Source organism: Xyrauchen texanus, chromosome 40 (genome assembly GCF_025860055.1).
Source record: "Xyrauchen texanus isolate HMW12.3.18 chromosome 40, RBS_HiC_50CHRs, whole genome shotgun sequence".
Taxonomy (NCBI): Eukaryota; Metazoa; Chordata; class Actinopteri; order Cypriniformes; family Catostomidae; genus Xyrauchen; species Xyrauchen texanus.
Genome location: NC_068315.1, coordinates 10,040,077 through 10,067,730, shown reverse-complemented (window position 1 = coordinate 10,067,730; position 27,654 = coordinate 10,040,077). Strand labels below are relative to the sequence as shown.

General features: G+C 39.3%; 1 protein-coding gene across 5 annotated transcripts in view; it reads left to right on the top strand.

Annotated features, from left to right (window-relative positions):
- The window catches only part of LOC127633263 (RNA binding protein fox-1 homolog 3-like), a 569,814-nt gene that overhangs the window by 365,053 nt on the left and 177,107 nt on the right, over window positions 1-27,654 (top strand). For 3 of the 5 annotated variants that reach the window (XM_052112224.1, XM_052112220.1, XM_052112222.1), the window contains exon 5: window positions 8,499-8,620. The exons of 1 other annotated variant lie outside the window; for it this stretch is intronic. In XM_052112224.1, the coding sequence (XP_051968184.1) occupies window positions 8,499-8,620 (122 nt within the window). Of the gene's footprint in view, window positions 1-8,498; window positions 8,621-16,809; window positions 16,916-27,654 lie in introns of those variants that run through there. One more of the 5 variants, XM_052112225.1, reaches the window with a different exon arrangement.

The window sequence follows — 27,654 nt, the reverse complement described above, 5'->3', positions numbered from 1 at the left end:
GTTGGCACAGTAGGGGGCACAGGTGGTGCATCAACCAGTCATCTCAGTCATTCGACCCATGTCACCAGTTGGATCTGTCCCGTGACCGCCTGCCAGTGGGCGTTCGACACTTCACGTGGCCTAAACATGCACATAGCCTGGCACAAACGTCGTGGTGACGTCACCGCCACTTAGTGGCGAATGGTGGTTGTTTGTTTTTTTGTGTGTGTGTGTGTGTGTGTGTGTGTGTGTGTGTGTGTGTGTGTGTGTGTGTGTGTGTGTGTGTGTGTGTGTGTGTGTGTGTGTAAATATAATGTAAATCAAAAATCAATGCATTGTAATATATAGTTTATAATGGCTCTGTTCCAAAAACCAAGTGAGCTTCTTGCATAGGCAGCATTTTAAGGCATTGCTTCCAATGCAAAGGCTTTTCCAAAAAAGGGTAGATTGGAACATTCATTTGCAATGTAGAAGATAGCCTTCTAAGATACCTTATATTGGCAAATGCTATGACAGCATCACACTTATCCTTCACAGAGAATACATTTTAAGGGAATTTCAAAATGTGTACCCAATATTTGTGTGTGCTTTGTACATTTATCCTTATTAGAGTATCACATTGTTAGCTTAGCAATAACTAAAGCCACTTAATACATATAATTAGTGTTAGAATGTTGCCTTAGAAAGCAGATGCATATGGAGGCAGTTGACAGAAATGCAGCTCACTTGGTTTTGGAACAAAGCCAACACTTTGTAAAATAAAAAGCAGCAGCTTTTACCTATTACATACTAAAAAATAGAGAGCACCGTTCCATCTGACGACCCCCAGACACACTCTGTGTATGGTTTTAAAAATTCAATAAAAAAGAATGGTTTAAACTTACATTAAACACCTTTTATTGCTTTTATTGGCCATTTATAATTTTATGCCTATATATTTGTTGTCGAGTTCTGTGATTTTATTTCAATGCATGTTGAATTGGACAATTGGGTCTAAAGTATGTTGTTTAAATGAAGTTAACTTTTTATTAATGGGTTTGTCCATTTATCGTCGCACATGCTTTACATCCCTAATCCAGGTGCGATTAGATTAAATATGTGCTTTCACCACCACACGTCGGAAGTCTGTTTGTTTCTGAGTTTCTGTCATACTTAGAGTTCACAGATAGAGATAGTAAATGAAGACTGGCAGAGGAGTTTGAACTCAAAGCCTTTGTGACTCTTGACTCCTGGGAATTTTATGGCAGCTGTGGGTGACAAAACCCAGCAGATCAAGTACGAGTGGCAAATTTCCAATCTTCTTTAGGAAAAGAGTCTTCACCGGCATACTGACTGCACATGTAGCTAGATTTCTTTCTTTATTATTTTTCTGCCTCTTTCCCCTTGAATCATGTTGCAGCTCTTGCTATACAATATAAATGAATCAAGTTGGGGAAGGTCCTTTTTGATGCTTTTGAGTGATTGTTGGAGAGTGGTACAGTAGACGGCAAATACGGCTGTCAAAAGTACATCTCTCTGTCTCTGGATTCATCTGATTCAGCTGTGTGGATTCATCTGTTTGTTGATGTGTTATGCATTCTTTCTTAAACACAACTGTGGCAATGTGAATATGTGTTTATGGTGTTCAATTTATGTGCCACTGGCATCACTAATTGGAATTTAAAAATAATGTTTGTTTTTAAAAAGCTTTTTAGAAAACTGCCTCCTACTTCCATTGGTTGGACAAACAGATAGTCTCGCCCCAAGTCACACCATTGGTTGCTGCGAGCAAATGTTTCTGTGAGCTGTCTAGGATGTTCAAACAAACAGAGCAATGTCTGTTCCACTTATACATCCACTTATAAATAGCTTACTTGTAGTTGTCTCGGCATATTAATGGAATAGTCATTCCAAGCCAGTTTCTTCCATGGAATACAAAGGAGATGTTAGGAAAAACTTTTCAATTTCATTGAATGGAATATAAAAAGATGCAATCAAAGTAAATGGTGACCAAGGCAGTCATCCTGCTTAACATCTTCATTTGTGGTCTACAGAAGAATGAAAGTCAAACAGGTTTTGAGCAAAATGAGGGTAAGAAATTCGTGACATTATTTGTTATTTTTGGGTGAACTATACTTTTAACAGAAGAAAATGTACACATTTCAGCTTTATTCATGCACATGAGAATGAGGTAATGTATGGGGTGTCTCTGAGATTTGACTATACACTATCAGAGACTGTGTAAAAATGTTACCTTCAGAGGTACAACAGCTTGTCACTGGGGCAGTACCCTCAAAGGTACATTCACTGTACCTTCTTTACACCTCAAGGTACTAATATGTAACTTTTAGGGAAGGATAAGACCTTTAAGGTACTAATATGTACACTTTTGGGACAGTTAAGGTACAAATTATTGGTACAGTGAGTGTACATTTGATGGTACTTTCCCAGTGACAAGCTGTTGTACCACTAAAGGTAATTAGGTAGTTTTGGAAATGTTTTTTTACAGTGTACGTTACCTACGGCCTAAGGGATGAAAAGTGTCTTATTGTGCTTGCCGTTTATCAGCTCATTTGAGACTTTTGGTCACTGATCAAAGGAAACCTCATTTTGGTGGTCAGTGCATACAAATCTTTAACAAGTGGAGGAGAGAGAAGAGCAGAGAGGGAGAGAGCAGTTGTGAAGAGGGGTTCAAACTGTCTCACGTGGCATGCCAGGTGGGATGACATGGGGCTCTGAAGTGTTTGAGGGGAAACTGGCTGAGGATGAACCAGCGGAATGGCACTCTGGAGATATGCAAAATGCTAATGATCCTAACCCTCCCCCTGCTGGGATTGCTCTCTCTGCCAGACCCCTCCAAGTGGTCTGCTCCACTGGGGATTCTCACCAGCAGGTCCAGGTATCCATGATTGCTTTTTAATGTGTGGCTCTTGGCCAATGGAAGCAGGGATTTTCATCAAGTATGACTGCAGAAATATTAAACTAGCCTGGGATTATTTTTCAGTCACAGTCCATTAAACTGTATAGGGAAGTGGAGCCAGGAGCCTGCTCCTTCCTGCACAAGTTAGGCCAATTAGGGTTCTAATTTTTTATTAATATGCCGCTATGTTAAATAAACATGCAAACAGCTTTCGTGTTGTATGCCAATTAAATGCTGTTTTATTTGACTGCCACTTTAATCAGGCGGCTGCGCAGGGGGAGGATATGGAGTTTAATTAAATTGTATAACTCTGCATTTCCTGTCAAGGCCCTTTTATGATTTCAAAGTAATCTATAAGGACATTAGCCATTGATTTACTCATATTTTAATAAATTATGCCATACTGCAGTGCAAGTAATTTTTTTTATCACAGGGTAGAACACCCCCCACCACCACCACCAAAAAAATAAAAAATAATCTACCACCAATGGCAGGGAGAAAGTTTCAAAAGCTAATTTTGACAGGTTTTATCGCTTCCCCTGTTCCATCAATATTGCCTTCTGGTTGATTTTTAATTTCAGATTGGAGACCTCAGCATATTTACTGTGCGGCTGATGACATTGTATTTATTTAGTGCTCTCGTCAATAGTGCAGTCAAGTGCAAAAAGTCCCTTCCCTGCCTTTGGTGGTTTCTGTACAGATAAGTCAAATTATCAATGCACATATTTCAGCATTGTATTATCTCTGTGCAGTATAATGTTTGAGTCTTTATTGGTGTTCTCCCATTAAACTTTATTGATGGATGGGGTTGGTGGGGTGGGGTTCTTATCACCCTTGTTTTTGAATATTAATTAGATGACGCAGTGTTCGCCATTAGTTACAACTGATTTGCAGAATAAAGTGCAGCAGTGTGGTTCCGGAAGTAAACATGGCGGTGGAGGTGAATTTTTAACAATAACTTATATACATTTGAAGACGGACCGTGAATTCTGAGGTTGTAAATCGATGGTATAGGCTTCTGCTAAAGTCATCAGTCAGTTAAAAAAAAATGAAATATGATAATAGTTTTTAATTCCTGGTTAAGAACTACACTACCCATGATCCTGAAGAGAAATCTACACCATTCAGTGGTTAAATAAATGAATAAATAAATAAATAAAAATGTGTTTAATAACGGAATTTCTTACAAAGACCTACTCTACCATGAACCTTAAGGGAAATATACACCAATCAGAGAGTCGCAGCAAATGAGCTCTCCAGCAACTGCCCACATCCTTAACACACATTAAATGAAATCGAGACTACACTCTCAAATTACTTTGCAATAAACTTAAAACATATTGTTTCTATCCTGATAAAATCAAGGAGCTTGTTGATTTTCCATCAAAATATCCTCCATTTTAATTCAGTAACGTAATTTCCAATGCTTCATGGGATTGTAGATTGTAGTCTTTTTGTCTGATTTTCAAATACATTTTTGCTTCAAATCAAAGCTTGTAATCTTGTAATCTTGTAGGTTTGTTTCATGGGTTATAACTCTTTTATGAAGATTGTTATAAAATCCCAATGGAGAAAATGAATGTAAAAAACACTTCCGGAATTAAGTTGGCTGAAATGTGGGCTGGCAGTGTTGCCCTCTACAGTAATTAAGTGGGCAATAGACACATTAGGATTTGGTCTTTTAAGCCCTTAAAATATAATTTAGAGGAAAATATAACATTATCATAAAATATGATAATTGCCCAAAAATAAGCTTTAGTGTTTGCTTTGCCCCTGACTATTCTAACCTTCTGAGTGACACATGATAACGATGGCTGCGTTCATAATTGGACTGATTAACAGTTCATGGCTTAAAAAAAATCCATTTTCATGCACTAATGAAATTGTTCAAAACGACAGGTAGATTCTTGTAGCCAGTGTTCCCTTGACGATTATATTGCTGAAACTACATGAAAGCTTATGAAACTGCATGAGTTTGTATTTGTTTATTTGTACTCATGGTCTCTCTGGGCTTTAGGAGGGCGGAGGTAGCAGCAGAAACAGTGGCAGCATGCGGTTATTAATGCCTTGCGTCCCTCGCAGCTATGTCTGCTGCCACAGCTTCATGCTGTATTAATCAGAGCGCCGGCTCGAACTGCCCCTCCAACTGCACATGATTAAGTAGGACTAGAGCAGTGTTTAAACAGACACAGCCACATTCCCCTCTCTGAAACAAGGCTTTTGAGCATCCCCAGGGTACAAGAGGGGTAATGAATACATCGTTTGGAGAGCATTGTGATGCCCTGGAGAGGGCTCTGGTAGAAGAGGGCTTCTTTTTCTCCAACTCCAGTGAATCAGGCTCTGGCTCAGAAAGAGGCAGGGTGGGATGGCCATATGGATAGGCTTGTGTGTGGCTGCCACTGGCTGGTGTGTTTGGGTTGGACGGAGGTCCTGACAGAGCTGTCCCATGGAGAGGAAGGGCCACGTCTGCTGGTCTAGTATGAGAGCGATGCCAGAACAGATCCGGGTCAGTGTGGCTAATGGAAGCACAGGCCTAGGACAGGATGGCCCCTGCCAGAGCAACAGGGCTTTGGCGAAAAAGCTTCCAGCCGGAAGGAGCCAGACATTATGAAATGGCTAGCTACACGACAGTGGCATTCCTGTTGTTTGCTTGGCAAATTCAATAGCAAGATTTTTTGTATTTTTACTGTAGCAGGCAGTTATTTGTGCATGGTATATATAACCGTTTGATCTAAAGGTGTATGCTTAAAAGCTTGAAATGTCTTTTGTAGAGAAATAAAATTGTACATACAAATTTCTTGACAAAACTAAACTAAAACTATTTTATTTTATTTTATTTTATTTTATTTTAGATGAGTTGGACCAGAAATGAAGAAAAAGCAGCCAATAAGATCCTAGCACACATGGGAAATTCATAAATACTGCTTAAATAGCTTCCCAGGTTAATACCTCATTAAGTTGGTCAAGACAAAAAATGGGAAAAGGCTGACTACTTTAAGCAGTTTGACCAAACTTTTAACTGGTATCATACTGTTTAGAAATGGATATTCACCACTGAAAAAACAATTAAGGCCAACTAATAGACTCTCCACAGTTTGATTAGGTGTATCCAACCTTTATTTAATTTTCCCTTATCACTGAGCATAAAACTTTTTAAACATACAATTTTATTTTTTACAGCATTCTTGAATGAGTCAGTCTTATATTATAGAGTACATTTGTGTGTCTTGCTTATTATCATGTTATCATGAATCTAGAGAAACTGCACACTCGCATCACACTTCAGAGAGTGATTCAAAGCCAGATACTTTCCCACCGATCAGGCAGGAATCGTTTACGGTGCTTATTGTCATCATTTCATAGAAAAAGAGAGATAATGCACTCTCAGTTTCTCTATTCATTTGCATGAGTGCGCATCAATGCGCTGATGAACCCTGGACCGAGATGCGCCGATGGCAGATTTAGATGTGATGACACTCTTTTCTGCCTTAAATAAAACTGTTATTGCCTCCTTATCAAACCAAAAATACTCCCCCTCACACACTGTTTATGACAACTTTGACATTTCGCTCAGTTTTTAAAGCTCTTGTCAAATTTGCCAAACTGCAGGGCAGAGAGACAGAGAAAGAGAGCTAGGTTAGGAAAGGTTGTCAGAGAGAGAGAAAGAGGGAGGCTTTCAAAACAAAGTGCATGAGAGAAAACTAGGGAAAAGGAAGAAAGGGAGCGAGACAGTGGAGCAGCCTGAGGGTTGTTGTAATGTCTCTGCAGTATAGCATGTCAGTGCTGGTTTACTTTACTGCATCCTCATCTCCACTGTCAATAATTAATCACAGGTGAGACACGGTGTGAAACATGGTGCCAACAGATGGCAGGGAAGCCTCAAACGCGATGACAGCCATCCCTCTTTACATCTCACCTGCGACACATTCCTGTCATGCAACCACAGCCTGCTTTGCCCGGAAAGAGCACCTGGAAAGAGTGCAGGGCCGCCATTCAGACCACCCTGCCTCCAATCTACCATGGACGTCTTGGGTGAAGATAGAGAAAGCCGCACTGGCTGTTTTATTGCTAATTAGGCCATATCTTTTTATTTGTGGACACCAAAAAATCAGCCACATGTATCATGGATATAAATGCGTTATAGTTGTGATCGATTGGCTGGAGCGCAGCCCTATGGCATGAATATTCATGGGGTGATGTAAAGAGAGGAGGGAGCTGTGTCGTAGTCTCGTGGTGTGTGATCCGTGGACTTTACAGTCACGGCCAGGGAGCCTGCGGCTAGCAGCCACCATAAACAATAACGCAAGGCCCATTTATAACACTAAAACTCATGTGTCGCCGCAGCCACAAAGAGAACAAGTGACATTTTAATGGGCCTTTTTACTTTTTGTTTTTCAATAATGAATGCATGGCTTGCTATGGTGTGTGCCACAATATGTGGCTCACTATTGTTTTGAGGCATAATGCAGATTTTTGCTGTACTTGCCATTTATAGGTTTTAATTTAATATACATCATAATCTTCGTACGCTGTTCTCTGAGTCCACTTTTAGATTGGGGAAATATAGATTGCTTGTGTTGAACTGATGGAATATTTGTGTTTCTGTGTAGTGCATCCATGTTTCCTTTATGCAGCTGTTGGCTCTGGTCATTTGTGTGTGTGTGTGTGTGTGCGCGTACGTGAGTGTGGGTTGGGTATTTGGTTTGGGGGGTTTACTAGGACTTTTGTTTAGGTTACAAACTGGTAATTATAAGGGTATTATGCTAGAAATGTGGTTCCATTTCTAGTGGACATTTCTAGTGTCCCTAAAATTCAAATTGCTTAAAAAACATACTAAACTATGTTTTTTTTTGTTGTTGTTTTTTTTAAATGTAAAAATGCAGAAAGTTTTTTTGTGAGGGTTAGGTTTAGGGTTAAGATTAAGGGATAGTATAAAAATCATTATGTCTATGGAGAGTCCTCATAAGGATAACCGCACCTTTCTTCCTTCTTTCCTTTCCTCCTTCCTTCCTTCTTTCCTTCTTTCCATCCTTCTTTCCTTCTTTTCCTTCTTTTCCTTTTCTTTTTGTTTTTAAACAAAGAAACAACAAAATTAGGATTTGGAAGAAAAAAAATGCATTATTTTTTTCTTCCTTCTGTCAGTAGAAACTATAAACTGAATTTTATAGTTATAATAAAAATATGAATTTGTTTACTTTCTTTTTTTCTTCCTTCTTTCCTTCCTTCCTTTTTTCTCTATTTCTTTCTTTGTCCTTTCTTTTCCTTCCTTCCTCCCTCCCTTCTTTCCCTCCTTCCTTCCTCCCTTCCTTCCTTGTTTCTTTCCTCCCTTCCTTCCCTCCTTCCTTTTTCCCTCCCTTCTATCCTTCATTCATTCATTAATTCATTGCTTCTTTCCCTCCCTCCCTCCCTCCTTCCTACCTTCCTTCCTTTTTTCTATATTTCCCTTCCTTCCATTCTTCCTTCCTTTTTTACTGCCTTCCTTTTGTTTCTTTCCTGTTTGTATTTCCAGTATTCTTTATGTAAAATATTCCAAATACATTTTTACGAACCTCTGCATTAATGCTTTAATATCTGCATTCTTATCTTCAACCATCTCTTTTCCTTTTCTCTCCTCCAATAGAAACCAAACCAGGAAACGGGCTGTGTAAAACAGGAAGCATTGCTCTCTTTGGAAACGTAGTGTACAGTGGTCTGCTGAACGATCACTTCTGGCATTTCGGGGTGCCCCTTGTCACAAGACTGGTGAGTGGATGGCCTGTTTGTGTTTTCCAAATTGGTGCCATTTTGGCACTGCCTCTCCGCTACCTTTCCCACCTTGAGAGCTCCCGTTGACAGGTGCGATTTGGCATCAGCTGTTGCTTTTGGCTGAGCAACACTTGAACCAGGTGTTCATTTTTACACAGAACAAGGCAGCTTATTGATGTGAGAGCTTGGATTTAGACAGTTATATTTGTCATAAAGTCCTGTAACATAAAAGATGACATATTTGAGAATTGCAAGAATGAATTTTCTTAATCAGGATGTCGGTTCTGTTTCTAGTAAAAATATTTATTTTGTGAATTCTTTTTGTTCTTGTTTTAAGTGTAAGTCTTGCAAAATTTAGTTAAGTTTGTCCTAATAACAACAAATATAATTTGCCTTGGGAGCAAGAAAAATAAATGTTGTGCAGATACATTTTCTTACACAATTTTGCTTTTCAATTATTATTTTTTTTTTTTAAAGATGTTTAACAGGACAAAAATACTGATTAAGATAAAATGTCATGTTCTCTTTCCTTTTTGTTCCTTGTCTGCCCTTTTTCTCAGTCATGCAAGACTAAATGATTAGATATTGCATGGGCATGTGATGTGTCTGTTTAAGAACTGAATATTTGTTGGCTACTCAAGTTTTAATTAAACTGTAATCTTAGCACATGTCTGTGCCTCCATCTTATTATAAATTGATAAATATTGATGCTTTGTCTTCTTCTGAAATATGTTAAACAGTATTAGCATACAGGCAGGGAAGGACAGGGAGGAAGCAGAGCTCAAGCAATTTACTGCCTATACTCGATTAAGATAAAAAAGGATTTGGAGGATCAGAAGTATAAATATCTGGGGGTAACTTGTTTTACGCTGGTTTCCCAACTGAGCCAGCAGACATGCTTTCAGAAGAAAACTTCGGCCGAAGAGTTCGGACATAGTTAGAGCATCTGTCTTCTGTGCTGAGGCGAATGTAACAATTTGAATCTGGTCAGGAGAGGTGTGTACTGATCATATTCTTTATGGCAATCTTTGTCTTATTTTTTTTTTTTGTTAATATATCTAAACATTCTTAAAACAAGATATGTTTGCCTAATAAGGGATTGTTCAGCCTAAATGTTTAATTCTGTCATCCTTTACTCACTGTCACGTTATTCCAAACTTGGATGACTTTCTTTACTCTGTGGAGCACAAAAGATGCCTCAGTCACTATTGTATGGAGAAAAGATGCAATGAAATTGTGTAGTGACTGAGACTAAGATTTTACCATATTTCCTTTTGTCGGTCATTGGAAGTAAAAAAGTCATTCTGTTTTAAACTACATGAGTGTGAGTAAATTATGACTTTTTTTTTTTTTTTTTTAGGGAAATCATTTAAGACTTACTGTATGTCTTGAGAATATTTGTATTTTGTCTTGATTGTGCCAAAATACCAATACGGTTAATGTTTTTAAATTCTGTTCTATTCTCCTTTCTTTTACCGTGTATATATTTTTAAACACATTTGCTTTTCCTCACATGAAGTTGCACTTTGCTTGACATTAGCCGACAACAAATCTCATATGACAGTGTGATGTCAGCTTTAGACATCTGCCAGTTTGGCATCTTAATTCAATTGTATGCAAAGGTTTTTCACACAGCAGAAAACATTGGCACTTTGTATTTACTGCTTTAGATCAAGACCATGCTAGAGCAATATGAGCACTGAAACAAAAATGTTAATAATAAGTTATAGTCTTATGCGTAATTCGGCTTTATTTACTTTATTGAGATTGAATACTGTATGGTAGAATTTGGAGGCTCAAAGCAATTACTTGTTTTAACTTTTACATTCTCAAATCTTTCCGTTTTACTTTTGGACATAGAAACATCTACTAATGGCATTTGTAAATGCAATGCTTCGAACAGACTAAGCACATTTAATGTTTAAGTGCGCTTGCCTGCTACCACTCAAATCACTATAAATGGGTTTTATGTTGGCTACTAACCACATGCCTTGTTGACAAATTAAGCAAATTACTCAGTGCCTCTGTAATCAAGTGGAGCAACGCTATCTTGCCCATTATACCCTTGTTTTTGATTAGACCATACCGCCATGCATTTTACTTCCTTTGCTGGTTTGATCATTTGATGGTGCTTTTAACAAAACTTGTGGTGCAGCAATCCATTCCTCAAGCCCCCAAACCCCACTGCAGCCACTAAACTGCACCTTAAACAGATTAAGACACTTGAACGTGTTTAGAGAATCAAGCCTCCCCACCAGATGGAGAGAAATGGAGGGCAGTTGTTTTTGAATTAGGTCTCCCTCGATTTTCCTTGGCGGGTTAATGAATAAATGAACTGGCACGGTAATTGGAAGGGAGTGCGTTGAGAGAGGGAGAGGAGCATGCAGCTTCATTGAGTTTAAGGAGGCAGAAATGATGACGTTGGGTAAAGCACTGATGAGGAAGGTATGGCTCAGTGGGGCGAACTGCCTGATAGGGTAGGGTTATAATGTGTGCGCATGTGTGTGTGTGTGTGTGTATCTGCATAAGGGGTGAGAACTGGGCTTCATTATAAGGTGCTTTAAGTGCTTGGCTTCCATGCAACATGGTATGGGTCTATTTTTTTTGAGTTTGCATCAGTGGCAGTTCTGGCTCACTTGGTGCCTTAGATGACCAAAGGGGGGGTTACCTAATTTATAAGGTAATTAATTAAGTTTAATATGTATTAATTTCATGGTACAGTTTCCTTTTAGTGTGCATGAGAGCCGAGTTCAAATCCTGACCTAACAATATATGGATTGTTGATATTAAATACTTTTGAAAAGTTGACATTTCCATTAGTGATGCTATAATCCATCTAAACCTGTTTAACATGCCATTTTCCTAATTATTTATATATATAAATAATATTTTTTTTCAAAACAAGTTTTGTTCCTTACCTAAAGAATCAGCTGTACATAATAATCCAATCAAAATTGAAAATCTATATTGCAAATGATCACCTTGATTTTTTGTTCTATGGAAAACAGCAATTTTGACATTTTGATAGCTTTTTGCTTTCCATGAAGAAACTTGTTTCCATGAGGAAAAAGTCATTTGAGTTTTGAATGACATTAGGGTGGGTAGATGAGGACACTATTTCCAGTACAAAGTAAGTAATTAAAAAGTTCACCTGAACTGACCAAATTTCCATGTAAGATTATTGCCTTTTTGCCCTACAACTTAATAACCAGATTTGTTGTTGTGGTCATTTTTGGAAGTGTTTTTGCTCGTTTTTGTTTCACTGGGCTTGACGTTTCTGCGACATGATGTGATCACATCATCTTTGCAAACAAAGGCAATGGAGGGCAGGTGGAGGGGACAAAGGAAACACTAGTCTAATGTCCAGTAGCTGTTGCTGGAATCGCATGGACGTGCACATAATGCTGAATCCTGTCAGATTGCGTTTAGAGCTGAATTTCAGGTTTTCAGCAGAATGTGTGTAATTGATAGCACTCTAGGGCTGCTCAGGCATTGGCAGCACGCAAAACGAACACAAACCTCAAAAGACTTTTAATATCTGGCAAGCTTGTGCAGTGAGGAAGCTTTACTATATGTGGTGTGCAGACACATTGCTGCTCACTACTGGGGTTTAGTATAGGGTAAAAAAAAAAGTATCTTGTTTTCTGCTCCTTACGAATATTCCAAGGCTTGCACTATTTCCAAGACCTGCTGCGCTTGCGGCCAATATGACGTCCCAGATGTGCTCACCTGCCGTTGGCAGCAGCCAGCTCCTAATTAAGACAGTCTGGCTTGGCCACCAGCTCAGCCTGTGCCTGCTCAGACCAAACCTTGCCCATCTGCCCTGCTTATAGAAGAAAAATGCCACCTTTATCTTTCACTCCGCTTGACACCTGCACTTGTGTGCACAGAGAGGGCATTAGTGGCTGCAGGCAGAGTTTCTTGCCAATGGTGTAAGAAAATAAACTTATAAGGGAAAAAGACATTTATTTTTCTCACCTCATGAAAGATAAAAACACAAGAAAACCCCATGTAAGAATTGTATTTTTATTTTTTTGCAGTGTACCCAGATGATATGCTGCATCTGCTGAGATTCTGAAGTTATAAACTAGTGGACACACATTATAAAATGCAAAATTCAAAAATGAGATAAAATACAAAAAAGTGTAAGTGCTATAGGTATCAAGAATGTTAAGGTTTTTTTAATGTATTTTTTTAAATTGTTTTATTTATTTATTTTTGCAACTAACTGTTGTGTATATATATATATATATATATATATATACAACAGTTAGTTCCGGTCCTTGAATCTGATTTGTCGAGAGACGTTTCATGAGCACTGATGGTCTCATACCATCAGCACTCGGACGCTTCACTGTGTGTATCACTCCGCTTGGGTTTGTGCCATTCTAAACTAGAGCAGTGCAAATGTGTTAAGAGCTATTGTTTGTGTGTCTTTTTACATTTTATATATATACTTTTTACATTACATATGTTAGCCAGCAGGTGGTGGCAAAATACATTTTTTGTGTGTAATATGAGCCAGTTAGGCGAAGTGAAATGAATCCTCATCAGCCGTTTACATACAACAGCTTTACATTATTTCTGGTATTACTACTACACGACTAATGCTAGGAAATAGCTTTAAATGGCTTTAAACAAATGACTTCAGCATTAAGGCTCATCACAGCTGAGAGACACAACAGACTGAATAATTACACAACACAAGGCATTTATCTCTTACTGGAGTTTCCGCATTTGAGAGGAAGTACTGTTTAAAATGGTGGAGAAGATTGCGGTTTCTATAGTGAAAAACCTTTGTGTACCGACTACTGCGAAATAGGGAGAAATACCCCCGCATGGACAGCTATTTTTCCACTGAAAAAGATGATCTTCAGAAAGCTAACTGCATCTCTGCTTGAGTGTGGCAACAGGTGATCGCATATGCTCTGTTTCTCTCTCTCTATCTCTCACTCACTCGCTCACTCACACACACACATCCATCCTTGTTTATCCAATAACTTGTTAGAAATAGCACAAGCTGTGATACTATTTCTGAAGTGATAGTTTTTAATACTAAATGAGGCTTGGATGCATCATTTGGTTTGAACCAGCAACAGCAGATTCTGGTCCATCGCGTAAGTAAGTAGTTCCATGCACAAATGCGTTTTTATGACCGTACTCAGTTTTTCATTTTTTTTTTTTTATTGACTTGTTCATTGAACTGTTGTATATAAGCAATATCACACTCGCAGTCATGCTATATGGCCCTAAATCAGCGCTGCTGTGATTACCTACTGTCATATCGCACTCTTGCTTGTGTGATATTGCTTATATACTGTATATATCTTTTGTTTTGTACTTTTTATTTTTATTTTTTAAACAATACCCAATTAAAATGTTTTGTGGTTGTTATTACTATGTCAGATCAATTTCAGGATATTCTAAGGAAGTACAGGATTTCAGAAAATATTAGGTGTTTTTACACAAAATGCATGTAGCACATCTGTCCATTTTCTGTTTGTCATTCTATCTCCATCTTTTTCTTTGCACCGCATCAGAGCAAAGTGTGTATCCATTACAAGCTTGTGCCACATTTTCAGGTGTGTCTAAAAACTCAGCGGTATAGCTCAGCACAAGCAAGCCTAGAGAAAGATCAGGCGAGACATGGAGATCAAACCCATGGCTCGGGCCAAAAGACAACTGTACTGCACAACACCGGCATTAAATATTGACTAAATGAATCGTGAGTTGGGGGAGTTAGAGAACACGACAAGCAGCATAACCAATTTTAGGGCTCCAACTTTTCCCTCCTTCTTCATCTGAGAAAAAAGGTTTCTTGTCTCTGTAATAGAAAATGACGTCCCCAGGGTGAGTCGTCCTCCCGAGTGCTTAACCCGAACAAGCAGCACCCTCGGCACGCTGGGAAAAATAGTGCAGATAGTGCTGGAGAAGAAATGGAGAGACAGGGAAAGAGTGTTTTGGTTGTATTTGAGAGAGAAAGAGAAGCAGGGAAAGATTGCGAATGGAATAGCGATGGTGTGTAAAGGGATATTACATAAAATAAAGAAGAAGATAAGTATAGTTATGTATTATTAATGAGACAGTGGAAATAAAAAAAACTGAGCACAATAATTTGTTTCACTGACAAATGGTTAGCTAATTCTTGTGATTTTAAATGGATAGTTTATTCAAAAAAAGAAAATGTTATCATAATTTGCTCGCCCTCATGCTACTCCAAACTGATATGACTTTCTTTCTTCCATGAAACACAAAAGCAGATGTTAAGCAAAATATAAGCCTCAGAAACCTTTCACTTTCATTGCAACTTTTTTCATACACTGAAAGTAAATGGGGACTGAAGATGTAGTGGTGAACATTCTGCCAAACTCTTTTATTTATGTTGCACTAAACAAAGTCATAGGGGGTTGGAACAACATAATGGTGAGTAAATGAGATTAGAATTTTCATTTTGGTTGAACAATTTGTAAAGATTGTTTTGTGCTTACATGCTACTCAGATTCCTCAGTTCATTTGCACTTTCAGCCAGATTTCTTTGGCTTTCTTCATATAATGTTAAGAAACAGAGTACAGTAAAAAAACAATCATCTCATGGGCCCCTGTGCTTACTTATTCATGATACTGACTTGAAATAGACTTCAGGATTTAATAAAACAGTTTCTTTAATGTAACTTTTCCCTGAGAGAACTCAGCTTAGACATTCTACTAAAACTAAAGAAACTTAATGAGACTTGTTTTTGTTTTAGATTATAAAACAAAAAATAGCTAATTATAAAACTTAATTTAAAAGCCCCAATAGGTCAGATCTCATCAGAACATTTGCATTGATTTAGGGCATTAATTAAATATTCAAAAGTACAACAGCACGTGATAAAATCTGAACTTTAAACAGTCCCGTGTTTTTCCAAAAATGCCTTGTCTATCTTAGAGCCAAATTAGCATTAATTGAAAATCCAAAAATGGATGTGCAAAAGTGCAGAAATTTATAAGAGCACTGTAGCACATGTAGCAGCATGGGTTTAAAAATGCTGAGACAGCTGAGATGTTAAACGGCAGTATAACAACATCACCCCCCCCACCCCCACCCCGCCCCCGGCTGAAAGATGCCTGCCTGCGTACACATGCACTTAGGCACTCACAGTCACAACACATCCCCACACACACATACTCACAAAAACAATACTTCCCATCTCTCACACACCAAAAAAAAGCCACCAAAAAAAGAGCAACCCCTGCTCATGGCACGCAACCTGTCAAGCAATTCCCCCTGCTCTCCACCACAAGCGAACGCTGACTCCTGATTGGCCGAGCCACTGCATGCCGGAATCCTGCAAGCCCCTCTCCCCCGAAACCCCAGCCTACTCTTCCTCACTATCACTATCATATACCAGAGAAAAAGATCTGTGAGAAACTAGAAACAAAGGAAAGAGGGAACACAAGAAAAAGACCAGAAAAGGCATAGAATTGCACGCAGACTTGCCCAACCTTGTTCACTTACGGTTTTACCCTCGTTTACTCCCCTTCTGCAGCCTTGCACCACTTTTCATGTGCATCAGTTGAGCACCGAGACCAAGAGAAGGGAAGAACTGCTCTTACTGTCTCTCCACCCCCACTACTAACCAGCAACTCTCCACACCGGCTCCCCGCGGCAGCCGCCGAGCATCAGCAGCAAGCAGCAGAGCAGACTCTCCCCTCCCCTCTGCGCTTGGATGCTGATCCTTTCCGTGGCTGAATCAGTGCCTGAAGTGTCAATGGACTCTTCTCCCTGCAGAGAAACATTGCCTCACTGAAGGAATGCTGGAAACAGCTGCCAAACACCTCCTGGATTGCCTCTAGAACTCTTCCACTCACCAATAAGAATCAGAGCAGACCGGATCGAGGCAAAAGACGTGTGCAGAGTGAGAGTGATTTGAAGAAAGCATTTTACTGTAAGTGATTATAGGAAGAAGAAAAGAGTGTGGAAAGTGAAAGGAAACAGAAGTGAAGAGGCAGCTGCATCTTCTATGGCTCCCATGGTCCCTCTTCCTTCATGTTTTTCATCTTGACTCAATTATTATCAGAGTTCTCTCTGGTTTTTCCCAAGTGGATAGGGTGTTAACTGTTGTTGTGCTTCAACTCGTTGACTTTCCTGAACTGGTCTGGGAAGAGCAAAGGCAAAGCAGATCCACTGACAAACGGACTTTCAAGCCAATAGAATCAGACCCAGACGGCCAGCGCTGTGCCCACCCCTCGCCCGATTTCCACCTCTGTGTGCCCACCTGCCCCGTAGCCGAAATGATGATGTATTTTTGGGTGAGTAACACCTCTACAACCATCAGCTTGGCCTTAATGTCATTGTTCCTTTATATTTCCCCAAAACTGGACCTGCTGAGATCCGACTGTGTTTTTGAAGCATGTGATAAACTTGTATTTCTATTCCAGCTTGTTGAACCCTGAATCATCTCCCTTTCTATTTTTCTCCTTTATCTGCTGCTCTCATTCCTACAGTTCCTCTGAGTTTATCTCTTCCACTCAAATACATACGCACACTTTCTCTGGCTCAGTTACTGCTCTGCATTATTTGCTCTCAGTCGGAGCAGTGTTTAATTTTCCTCCAATACTAAGGGCCTTGTTCCACAGTGCTGGACCTGGAGATGAGTATTCAGCCTTGGCTGTTCAGAATGGATAGTATTGATGCTCATTTTGAGGACAGAGGATCATATGACCTGATTCTGCATAGCTCTGGGAATTTCTCAGCTCACTGATGGGGAGTGTTCAAACTTGCATAGAGCAAAGTGGATGTACATTCACTGCTGTGTTATTAAATCTACTTTCACCTGTGTCACACTGGCTTTCCCATAGCGGATTTAAAATTTTTAAAGAGGATTTTAAAGGCTGTTATTCCACTGCATGTATAGAGTATTGTACACATGCTTCTAAGTAGTTTGATATTTAATCACGGATTTATATGTTTCTTTGTATGTTTTTTTGGGTATGTCATGCTACGTATGCACACTATCTCACACATAATTTGTCATTTTTTATATTTTAATAAAATGCTTTCTCTTTTCCCAGCTTAATATGAGGAGACATCTATAAATAAAGCCATCTGTAGATTGACCCCCCTTTAATATTGTGGGTCTGTGGCAGTATCAGATTGCTCTGTTTATTTGAACTTCCAGACCAGTCCGACAAAGCAACAACCAATGGAGGTTGAAATTGGACTATCTGTTTTTCAGACCAATGAAAGTTGAGGGGAAGTAGTCAGGAAACCTGTTTAGTGATATAAGTGATGCAAAAAGGACACTGTTTTGCTTTACTGTAGACGACTAGGAGACAGGAAGTACTCTCCCCAATTTTGAGTGAGTGAGAAGTCGTACCTGAACCTTCGCACAAACCTTGACATCCCAAAATAAAGAGGGGATGAAAGCGGAGAGATGCAGCGACACTAGAAATGTCAAACTGTGCTGAAAATGGTCTTTTAGCTGTTACTTAGTAGCAGCTTCCACACAAGAATCCCTCCTCCGCCGTAAACCCATTTCCTGTCCGCCATCCAGTTGCCTCGGCCGCACTATGTTCTTTCTCTCCCCGTCAGGGGCCAGATGAAAAGTGTGCGCTCGTAGATGTGGCAACCAGGATTTAATGATCGTCAGAAAGCAATCTCTCATCTTTGAGCTGGCTGTGCTCTTTGATAGCGCCGACTGCACATTAATCATTCCCCTTCATCACTCCAGTCTCATCCGGCCCAGCGCGGGGCAGAAGGGCTCCGCAGCAGCCACACACCCTCATGCAGACGGAACAGTCTGTGTCACGGGGCCACAGGGGCCCGTTCTTTTAGAATCAGCTTCTCAGACATGCTTAATCTAATCTGAGCTCACTTTCTGATAGCCCAGGTGAGAGGAGAGATAAAATTTACCCTGTCAGACATCCTGTAACTGATTAGCTCATACAGGCAGAGTGACGTTTATTTGTGATGACGGATAGCTCCGTGTGAGTTTGTTTGTGTGTGTGAGATTCAGTGTGTGTTTGTAGAAAGTATTACTCCAAATACTGAGATCAGTGCATGTCAGAATATAGAAATGGTGTGATACAATTTTTTATGTGGATGTGTGTGAACAAGAAGATTTTTCTCACACCTTTAACAGGGGCATAACTGTTAAAGAGCCACCAACTAACTAAATTTAGTGTACAATTACGGGTTTAATGATAATATCAACAATGCTCTATGGTAATGGGGGGAAAAAAGCAGTGGAAACTGGTCAGAGGAGTGCAGCTCTATGTCTGTTCAATAATAAATAATTGAGAGCTCAGAGTGAGGGACTTGTTTTTCAGTGAGCAATCATAGAGCTGGAAGAGCACGGAGCTTGTGCCTAGTTTGAAACAGCATCTTGGTCTATTTGTATGCCTCCCAAGCCAAGCCTAGCCCCAGACAACCTTTGACATTTCATTTTAAGGAGCTGTCCTTTAGGTAACGTGTGTTCCACATCTAAAAAACTCTTTGTTGTTTGCAGGGTTATCATGATACCAAAATATCTGCAGTTTATATCAATACTAGTGAAATTGTGTGAATCCTGAGACCAATTTTGATACCACAGCAAAAACTAAATTGCTATTGATCGCAATCCTTTTTTAAACTTAATTTTAAATAAATTATTACCAAAATTAATTAAAACAATGACATGAAGCCTTCAAGTATTTCTAGTAAGTAACATTTTTTTCAAATAATTATATATTCTGTTTACTTAAATACTTCAGTAAAATAGGGAGACCAGGGTTAGTTGCCACACTTTTTACTCTAGTGAATATTTCTCAGAGTAGGTTTATTTTTGCATAGCCACATACCTTGAAGTCTTTGCAGCAAAACAGCTATTAACGATTTGATAACACTGAAATGGGATGGTAACATACAAAAATGTTACTTTTTTTTTTTTGCTATTTAGTGTTGTAGCCTGATTAATAAATTGTGTAAATTTATGACATTTAAAACACATTTGACAACCCTGCCCTGTTAAAATTGTGACAACATGCCCCACCTGAGAAAATAGCTTTATCCTAAGAACACATTTAAACCTTTTATTGAAAATCCTCCTTCATAAAATAGTTGACCCGTATCTTAATATATGCAAGTGTGGCTTGATTATGTTCGCTTGTTGACCCAAGAGCTATATCAAAAATATTATGAAAGGTCAAATTTACTTCACAGAGTTGAATTCACAAATGTATTCTAATTAAAGAGGGTTTGAAACCAACGTACAAAACTTCTACTAGATAAAACGTGAACTTGCTTAAAAGGACTTTTGACTCCAAATCTTATCATTACTGAGAAATAGCCTTAGTGACATCTTCCCTTTGTGACAACTATCCCCAGTCTCCACTGTTAATAAATAATTCAAAAATACAAGTAATAAATCATAAAAATAATAGAACAAAGATCTATTCTCCGACATCTACCAGCAGTATCAAGTGTTTGAGTAAACGTTCTGAAATTTTAAAGTAAAAAATAAATAAATCGCAAAAAATAGCATTTATAAGGCTAGAATAACCAACAACTCATTTATGGCCATTGAAAAGTCTAGCAATGTAATTCGTCGTTGTTTTGAATCTATTGGTTACATGTTGCTAATTAAACAATGCTGAAAAAACAACTTTTGTAACAACAGCTTACAGCCTACAAGACATGCGGTGGTCTTTCTGTTCTTTCTAGAGATTACTGCCATTTCCGTAAAACACAAACCAAATTTTCTTCAATGCTGTATTGACCACAAGCACGTTATTCTCCTATGACAACAGACTTCAGGTCGACAAGCTTGCTTTTGTGTGGTTCTTCACACCCTTACATGTGCATTCAAGGCAGTGGCTTTCTGAAGCAGCGTCAATCAGCCATGGAATTTGAAGTAGAGAGTGGCAGCCGCTGGTGTCATATTGCTAAATGAAATGCTTGTTCTAATTTGTCACCACTTTAATTGATCTGTTTTCCCTAGTTGCATATTGTGGGTCCTGTAACATTTATCGTGTGATAATTTCAACCAGTTGCCATCTGGCAGCTGGAGAAAATCTTTTTCAGTGTAGTGTACGAGCTGGGATAGTTGCTCTAAAATATCCTTTGTTCTGTTTTATTTTATTTTTCCATATACCATCTATTTTCAGCTATGACATTTACAAATGCATTCGGAGCAAATCGTAGTTTCTGTAAAGGAATTATTGTTGACCCTTTGCTGGTTTTTTTTTGTTGTTTTTTTTAAGTTGGGTTTAATATTGTCACCTTGCTTGCCAAAACCTCAGCACCCATGCAGTCCACTCTTCACCTTTTTTTTCTCCTCGCTGCATCTCTTTCTTTACCTCACTCTACTCTATTCTCTTTATTCAAGGAGTGTGGCAATAGCGTTAACTTAGCTGAAAAGACCAGATGAAATCAGTATGAATATCCTTTCTGCACCAGGTGGGTTTATGCTAGTCTTGTACTGGTTTAGATGGTGAATTGCTGCTGAAGCTGGTTGACCAAAAAATATTAGTGGTTCGGCTAGTTAGGAATCCTTGTGGGGACACCAGCACACCAGCATCCAATTTTAGGCACAAGCATTCTAAACACAATATATCCACCTTTTACCTATGCTCCGTGATGCTTAGCGTGAAATGTGGGCGTTACTTCCATTGTCAATTAAACACAGCTAGTTGTTGTGGCGTTCGTCCATTTATTCTTTTATTTTGTTTTTGGGATTTTGAGGAGAGCATGTGTGATTTTTTTAATCACTATATCAGTGTGATACAGAATGATAATAAATTGCAAAAAAATTTAAATAAAGACAAAGTGTGAACAAAACCGGCAAGCTGTTGCCCCAGATGAAGTTGAGATTTAATCTAAGCACAAATGCAACATTTCAAGCAACATTTTGTCCCTGTTTGCTGGTGACTAGGTTTGCTGGTCTTTTCAGCAAGGAAGTTAGGACATTGCAATGGCCAGGTGTTCTGGATCATCTACAAAAACTCACCTATTTAAGAAGGTAGGACTTACATTGCAATGGTCAGGTCTTCTGGATCAGCTACAAAAACTCAAACCTCTCACCTATTTGTATGGGCCCCTGGGGCCCTCACTCCCAGTCCAGGAGCCTCTCTACTCCTCCCTCTGTCATGTGTAATCCCACAGCCTCACGCTGGCTCTTACATGCTCGTCACAGCCTAATCTTCTCTGCACTGCAGATAAGACCATTAAACAGCAGAGCAGTAGAGGGATTTCTCCCTAGACTACAAAAGGGACCTATGCGCCAGTGAGAATCATGCTGTTCTGCAGATAGTAGAGAGAAAAAGAGAAGGAGAAAAAGAAAGACGACATGGTGGCTCAAGCTTATCACCCTTTGCTTTTACATTAGCTCTGTGTACTCAGGGTTTCCCAGGGAAAAGGTCATTACAGGGACGCTCCATTATCTCTCACTTTCTCTCATCTTCCTCTGTTCTCCGACTTTCTGAAGGTGTGACTTGAGGGCATTATACCCAGCACAGTTTAATGCCTGACACCTTTCTAATGGACTGTGAGGTGGTTGGCCCACTGTGAGAGATCAGTGCCACCTGCAGAATAGGGATTGCACCGACTAGTTGATTTGTTCTGCCACTGGTCAATGCACTTAGAGGCGGGCCTATGGGACATGCAAGGCAGGGCCCCAAGCTGGGAAAGGGCCCCCCGGCAGGTGGCAATTACAGTAGTTCACAGCAACAACATTGAAACCAATGACTGGCAATGCTTAGTAGACTAGAATTAAATTTTCAAACCCCCCTGGTCAAGGAGAATCGTCACTTCCAGCGTTACAGGATTTCCGACACGCAACATCAACCCACTAGTTTTAAACTTAGCAACAGCAATACCAGTATCATTTGTTCATGGGACTTTCGAATTGAGAAAAAAGAAATGGCTGTGTGCAAAACCATGCTGTGGTCAATAAACGAGGTGCAGACGGTCCACTCGTTAACGATGAGCAAAACTAAAAAGTCTCTCAGGAAGTGTATCAGCTGTTGGCCGCACACGGCTACCACCGGACCTGCCAACAGTGTAGGAAAAAGTTAAATAAACTTAAAAGTGACTATAGAACCATCAAGGAAAAGTGGAAGTGGTTTGACCAAATGGACACTATCTAGATCGGCGAGCAATAGGAGAGAGAGTGCCCGGCTGGAGTCCACGATGGAGGATGGTACGTTAACTCTATATTCTGCTTATTGGAAATATGAACACTTTTGTTTGTCAGCTGCACAGATATTCTCTCTGCATACTCTCTCTGTTAACATAGTATTGGACTTGCTGGATACAGCAAATATTATGGATACTGTATGGCATATTATAAGTCACTTACATAAGATAAACATTGACTAGTTGACTATTCGTCTTTTTTTCTGGACAACAAAAAATGAGAAGTCGTACAAGCCCTTCTGCATACTACCCCAGCTCCAGGGATCAATAGTGCTGTTGTGTTAGACCTAGGAATGGAGAGTTAGGTCAGGCAGAGGGCTTCTGCATTCTCCGGATACCATGCCAATTGATGCACCAAGAGAGAGGCTGACCGTGAAATGAACATTTGCAGAAGTCACAAAGCAATGAGCATAATTACTCAGAGTTCACGAATCAGCATACTCCGACAGCTGATTTATTAGGGTCGATGTTGGCCATCCTGTCTTTTTAGGGCACATCCTTCATTAATCCTGATTGGCAAGGAGTTAAAACAGGACGCAGCAAATTGAATAAGAGAGTTTGAGATAAAAGGTTCTTTTTTTTTCTCGAGGTTAGGATTCCTGGCTCAATCAGTGCTAAGCAGAGCTGGATTATCCATAAGGGCACTTGGGCCAGTGCCCAGGGGCACCAACCATTCACAACCACTAGGGGGGCACCACATGACACAAGCTTTAAAAATATTTTTCGTAAATTGTTATATTATTAACTTGAAATTCTTGAAAGACCATACATAACTTGTTTATGAACACTAATTTAACAATAATAATAATAATAATAATAATAAATTATAAATAAATGAAGATTACATGACCACTATCACTCCCCCTCCCCAATCTGTCAGAGTTGAGTTGGTCCACAACAAGTACAGCGCAAATGTGTCATTTTTTAACGGCTACAGAAAATGAATCAAAATCCAAATGGACAGACGGCAATTGAGTGGTTTCGCAAAAAGAAGATTAAAGAAAGAGAAGGACGCTAGACGTTTAGCTACAATAAAAAATGTTCCAGGGATCGACAATTTTTTTGTTAGATCACTAGTTTTTGGGAGAACACTGGAATTGCAGACACCAGCAGCGTAAGTCTGACACCGCTGGCGCTGCTAGCGGGGAGATGCAGCAGCTGCTAATGTTAGTCAGGGCGTCGGCGATGACCGCCAGGCTGAATGAGGATATTCTCCTTGTCCTTGGGGGAGACAGGAGCGAGGAAGACTCGGGTGAGGAAGAGGACATTAATGAAGGTAAATATTAGGGGTGGGACGGTACATGTAAGTTATTCATATTGAACCGAAACGGTACGGGCGTCACGTCTCGGTGCACGAATTTACACGGAGAATACACGGTATAAAAATAAATAAAACTAAATAGCGATACATATCGCTCTATTTCGCATAATGAACAGTTTGATCAAGATTGCAATGCTGGAGAGTTTGTGTGTGTGTGTGTGTGTGTGTGTGTGCGCGCGATCGAACTGTGTGTGTGTGAGAGAGACACTGATCTATTATAGAATGTCATTATATAGATCAGTGGAGAGAGAGCGAGAGAGAGAGGCGTGGCGCTGATCGAACTGTGTGTGTGCGTGTGTGAGAGGGAGAGAGAGCCGTGGTCGCGATCGAACTGTGTGTGTGTGTGTGTGACGTGAGAGAGAGAGAGCCGTGGGCGCGATCAAACATAAAAACATACTCCGTCATTTTGTTCATACAGGACATCATTCAAACTGCAAAGTGTTTACTTATATTCGTGTACACTCGCAATAAAACACAACAAAGTGCTTTTGTCACACTCTAAACTCTTGTCAAACTGTAACCTACAACTGTCACCCAACAAAACACACACACACACAAATCTGTTTATTTTTAAGTTACACATTCTACATTGATTAAAAATCAAATGTGTTTTAATGGTAGTATTAATAAATTGAGACATTTGAATATAGTGCTCACTGCTCATATGCCTACATGTATGTAGTTGGACAAGTTAGGAAATTACATTTGAGAAATCACCTTGATTATGTCTTGTCTGATTGGGGGGGGGCTTCTGAGATATAGTGCCCAGGGGCACCACACTGTCTTGATACGGCCCTGGTGCTAAGATATAAGGGAAAAGAAAGAAAGAAAAAATAAATCGAAACTTTTAGTAAGTCTTTAAATAAGTGTAAGATTTGACAGTATAGTAGTGCAGGTTTTGTTTGGTGTGCAAGGGTGACCTGGGTTCAAATCCCTGAATAATTTGCTTATAAGAATATACTTAGATAAGATATTTTCTCTGAAAACAAGTCATATTATCATATACACTTTTGCTTCTCAAGTGAATTTATTTAATTTGATATGGATATATAGATATTTCTACTGGAAAACACATTTATACTCAGTTAGAAATGTATTGTTTGCAGTGCAATTATCAGAGATACAAAAACACTTTTTTGGGAAGTTGCATTCAAAATACTAGTTGAAAAAATGTTATGCGTACACTTCTTAATGGAAGAATAGCTTGGGATGAGGGACGAATAAAGAGAGCGCTCTGGGGGGGTGTTGAGTTTAGCGCATAGTCAGGTACAGCTGTTGCTCTGCCAGCCATGGGTCATTAAGATACAGAGGGGACACACAGACTGTAAAACTAATGGCAGGACACTGACATTAACGTTATAGGTTATTGACCCATCTGAGGGGATTTATGGTGCAAATCAAGAGACAGTGTCAAAGGGAATAGACGAAATAGAGCATTTTCACACCCTCTGCCCACTCAAAGCACTAGCACAAAACTTACAATCAATTCCCAGTGAATTTTACAAGACAATGCTCAAGAGCAAACCTCGACTTCTGCTGGCAGTTCTAACACACTTTTCACTCCATCAGTCTCCCTTTGTCTCTCTCTCTATGTATCTTTTCCTCATATTCTCTCTTTCTCACACTCTCTATCCCTCTCTCTCTCACTCACTCTCTCTCAATTCGATTTAAATTTAAAGTACTTAATTAGCATGATTGTGTTTACATACAATATTGCCAAAGCATTTATACACAAAACAGATAATGACAAGACAAATAATAACAATAAAACAGTAACAAATAATAATAAAAATAGAATTAAAATAAGGTGCCAGGTAATGCATAAAATAAAAACTATTATAACATAATAAAATAAGCATTTAACAAGACATTATGAACAATAAAAAAATACTGTGACTGAAGTACATTAAGGCAGTGATTGGTGTCTGAGAGTGTGCACTTCAAAAATGAATTTAGCTGCAACTGATGCATGATGGTCCTCCCCCAGTAACACCAGCATTTGATCTGTTTCTGCTAAACTGGAAAACTGTGGCATGAGGTTTGAGAGTTTGTCAAAGTTTCTCACAGTGAAGGAGAAAGTGTGTCTCTGTCTCGACCTCACCCGTGTCACAGTGAGCACAGACTCGTTCTTCATTTGGAAGCCATATTTGTCTGTGTCTGCCTTTTCCTATGGTCAGACTGTGATCACTGAGTCTGTATTTGGTGAGGATCTGTCTGTTTTTGATCTCTTACAGTGTGGAGACATTCGGCTATTATACTTTCTGTTTCAGGTCTGATAATATTCAAAAAAACATTTTACTGGTTTTTACTTAAATTTTCCAAACGGTCCAAATATGACTTTGTTCTTTCTTTTATAATTTGGTTTATTCTGATTTGGTTTTGTTCAGCAGTGCTGGTCTGAAACTGGTGTTTGTTAGTTGTTATTGGGTTTGTTATTTTCAGAGCCAGTTGACAAAGGGGACTGGTTTTAGGATTCAACTCTTGGGTTTTAAGGGCTTCATGTTGCAGTGTGTTAGGGGAACTTGAATTTAGGTGTGTCCAATATTTGAGGGATCGTTTTTCAATATCTGTAATTAGGGGGTATCTGCCTAGTTCCACCCGGCATACATTAGTAGGTGTTCTTCTCTGAACTCTTAGAATGTTTCTACAAAATTAGATCTAGAGTAATCTGCCATATAGAGTGGACCCAAAACCTCACATCCACACAGAGCAATAGACATAATAATACCATCAAAGATTTCACACCAAATTGTTACAGGAATGTCTATTTGGGTAAATGTACCCTTAATAGCATAGAATGCTCTTCTAGCTTTCTCTTTTAGTGCATTCACTGCCAGACCAAACCGGACCAAGGTAGTCATAGTTTAGGGTGTGTTCTATTGCAGTGTTTTCTAAAGTGAATATGTATCTGGCTTCCTGTAATCTGGCTTTTTTCTGGAAGATCATCATTTTAGTTTTTTTCAAATTGACTGTCAGTGCCCAGTTCTGACAGTAGTTCTTCAGCAAGTCCTCTCGCTCGCTCTCTCTCTCTCTCTCTCTCTGGTGTGTACAGGTCATGCAGAAAAGGATGTGTCGTTTGAAGTGTGTTTGCTCTTTCATTGCATGATCCTTTGTTCCCAGGACTCCCACAGCTTGACATGTCTCAGTTAACAGCCTGTCTGTGCTTGTAAATATATGTATGTGTTTGTGTGTGTGTGTGTGTGTGTGTGTGTGTGTGTGTGTGTGTGTGTGTGTGTGTGTGTGTGTGCGTACGTGTGCGTGTTTTTGTGATTTACGAGGACAATTTTGTAAGTTACAAGTTAGTAATTACAAGGGTATTATGCTATAAATGTGATTTATGAGGACATTTCTAGTGTCCCCATAATTCAAATCGCTTAAAAATCATACTAAACAATGTTTTATTGAAAAAGTAAAAATGCAGAAGGTTTTCTGTGAGGGTTAGGTTTAGGGGTTGTGTTAGGTTTAGAGGATAGAATCTATAGTTTGTACAGTATAAAAGTCATTATGTCTATGGAAAGTCCTCATAATGATAGGTAGACCAACATGTGTGCGCTT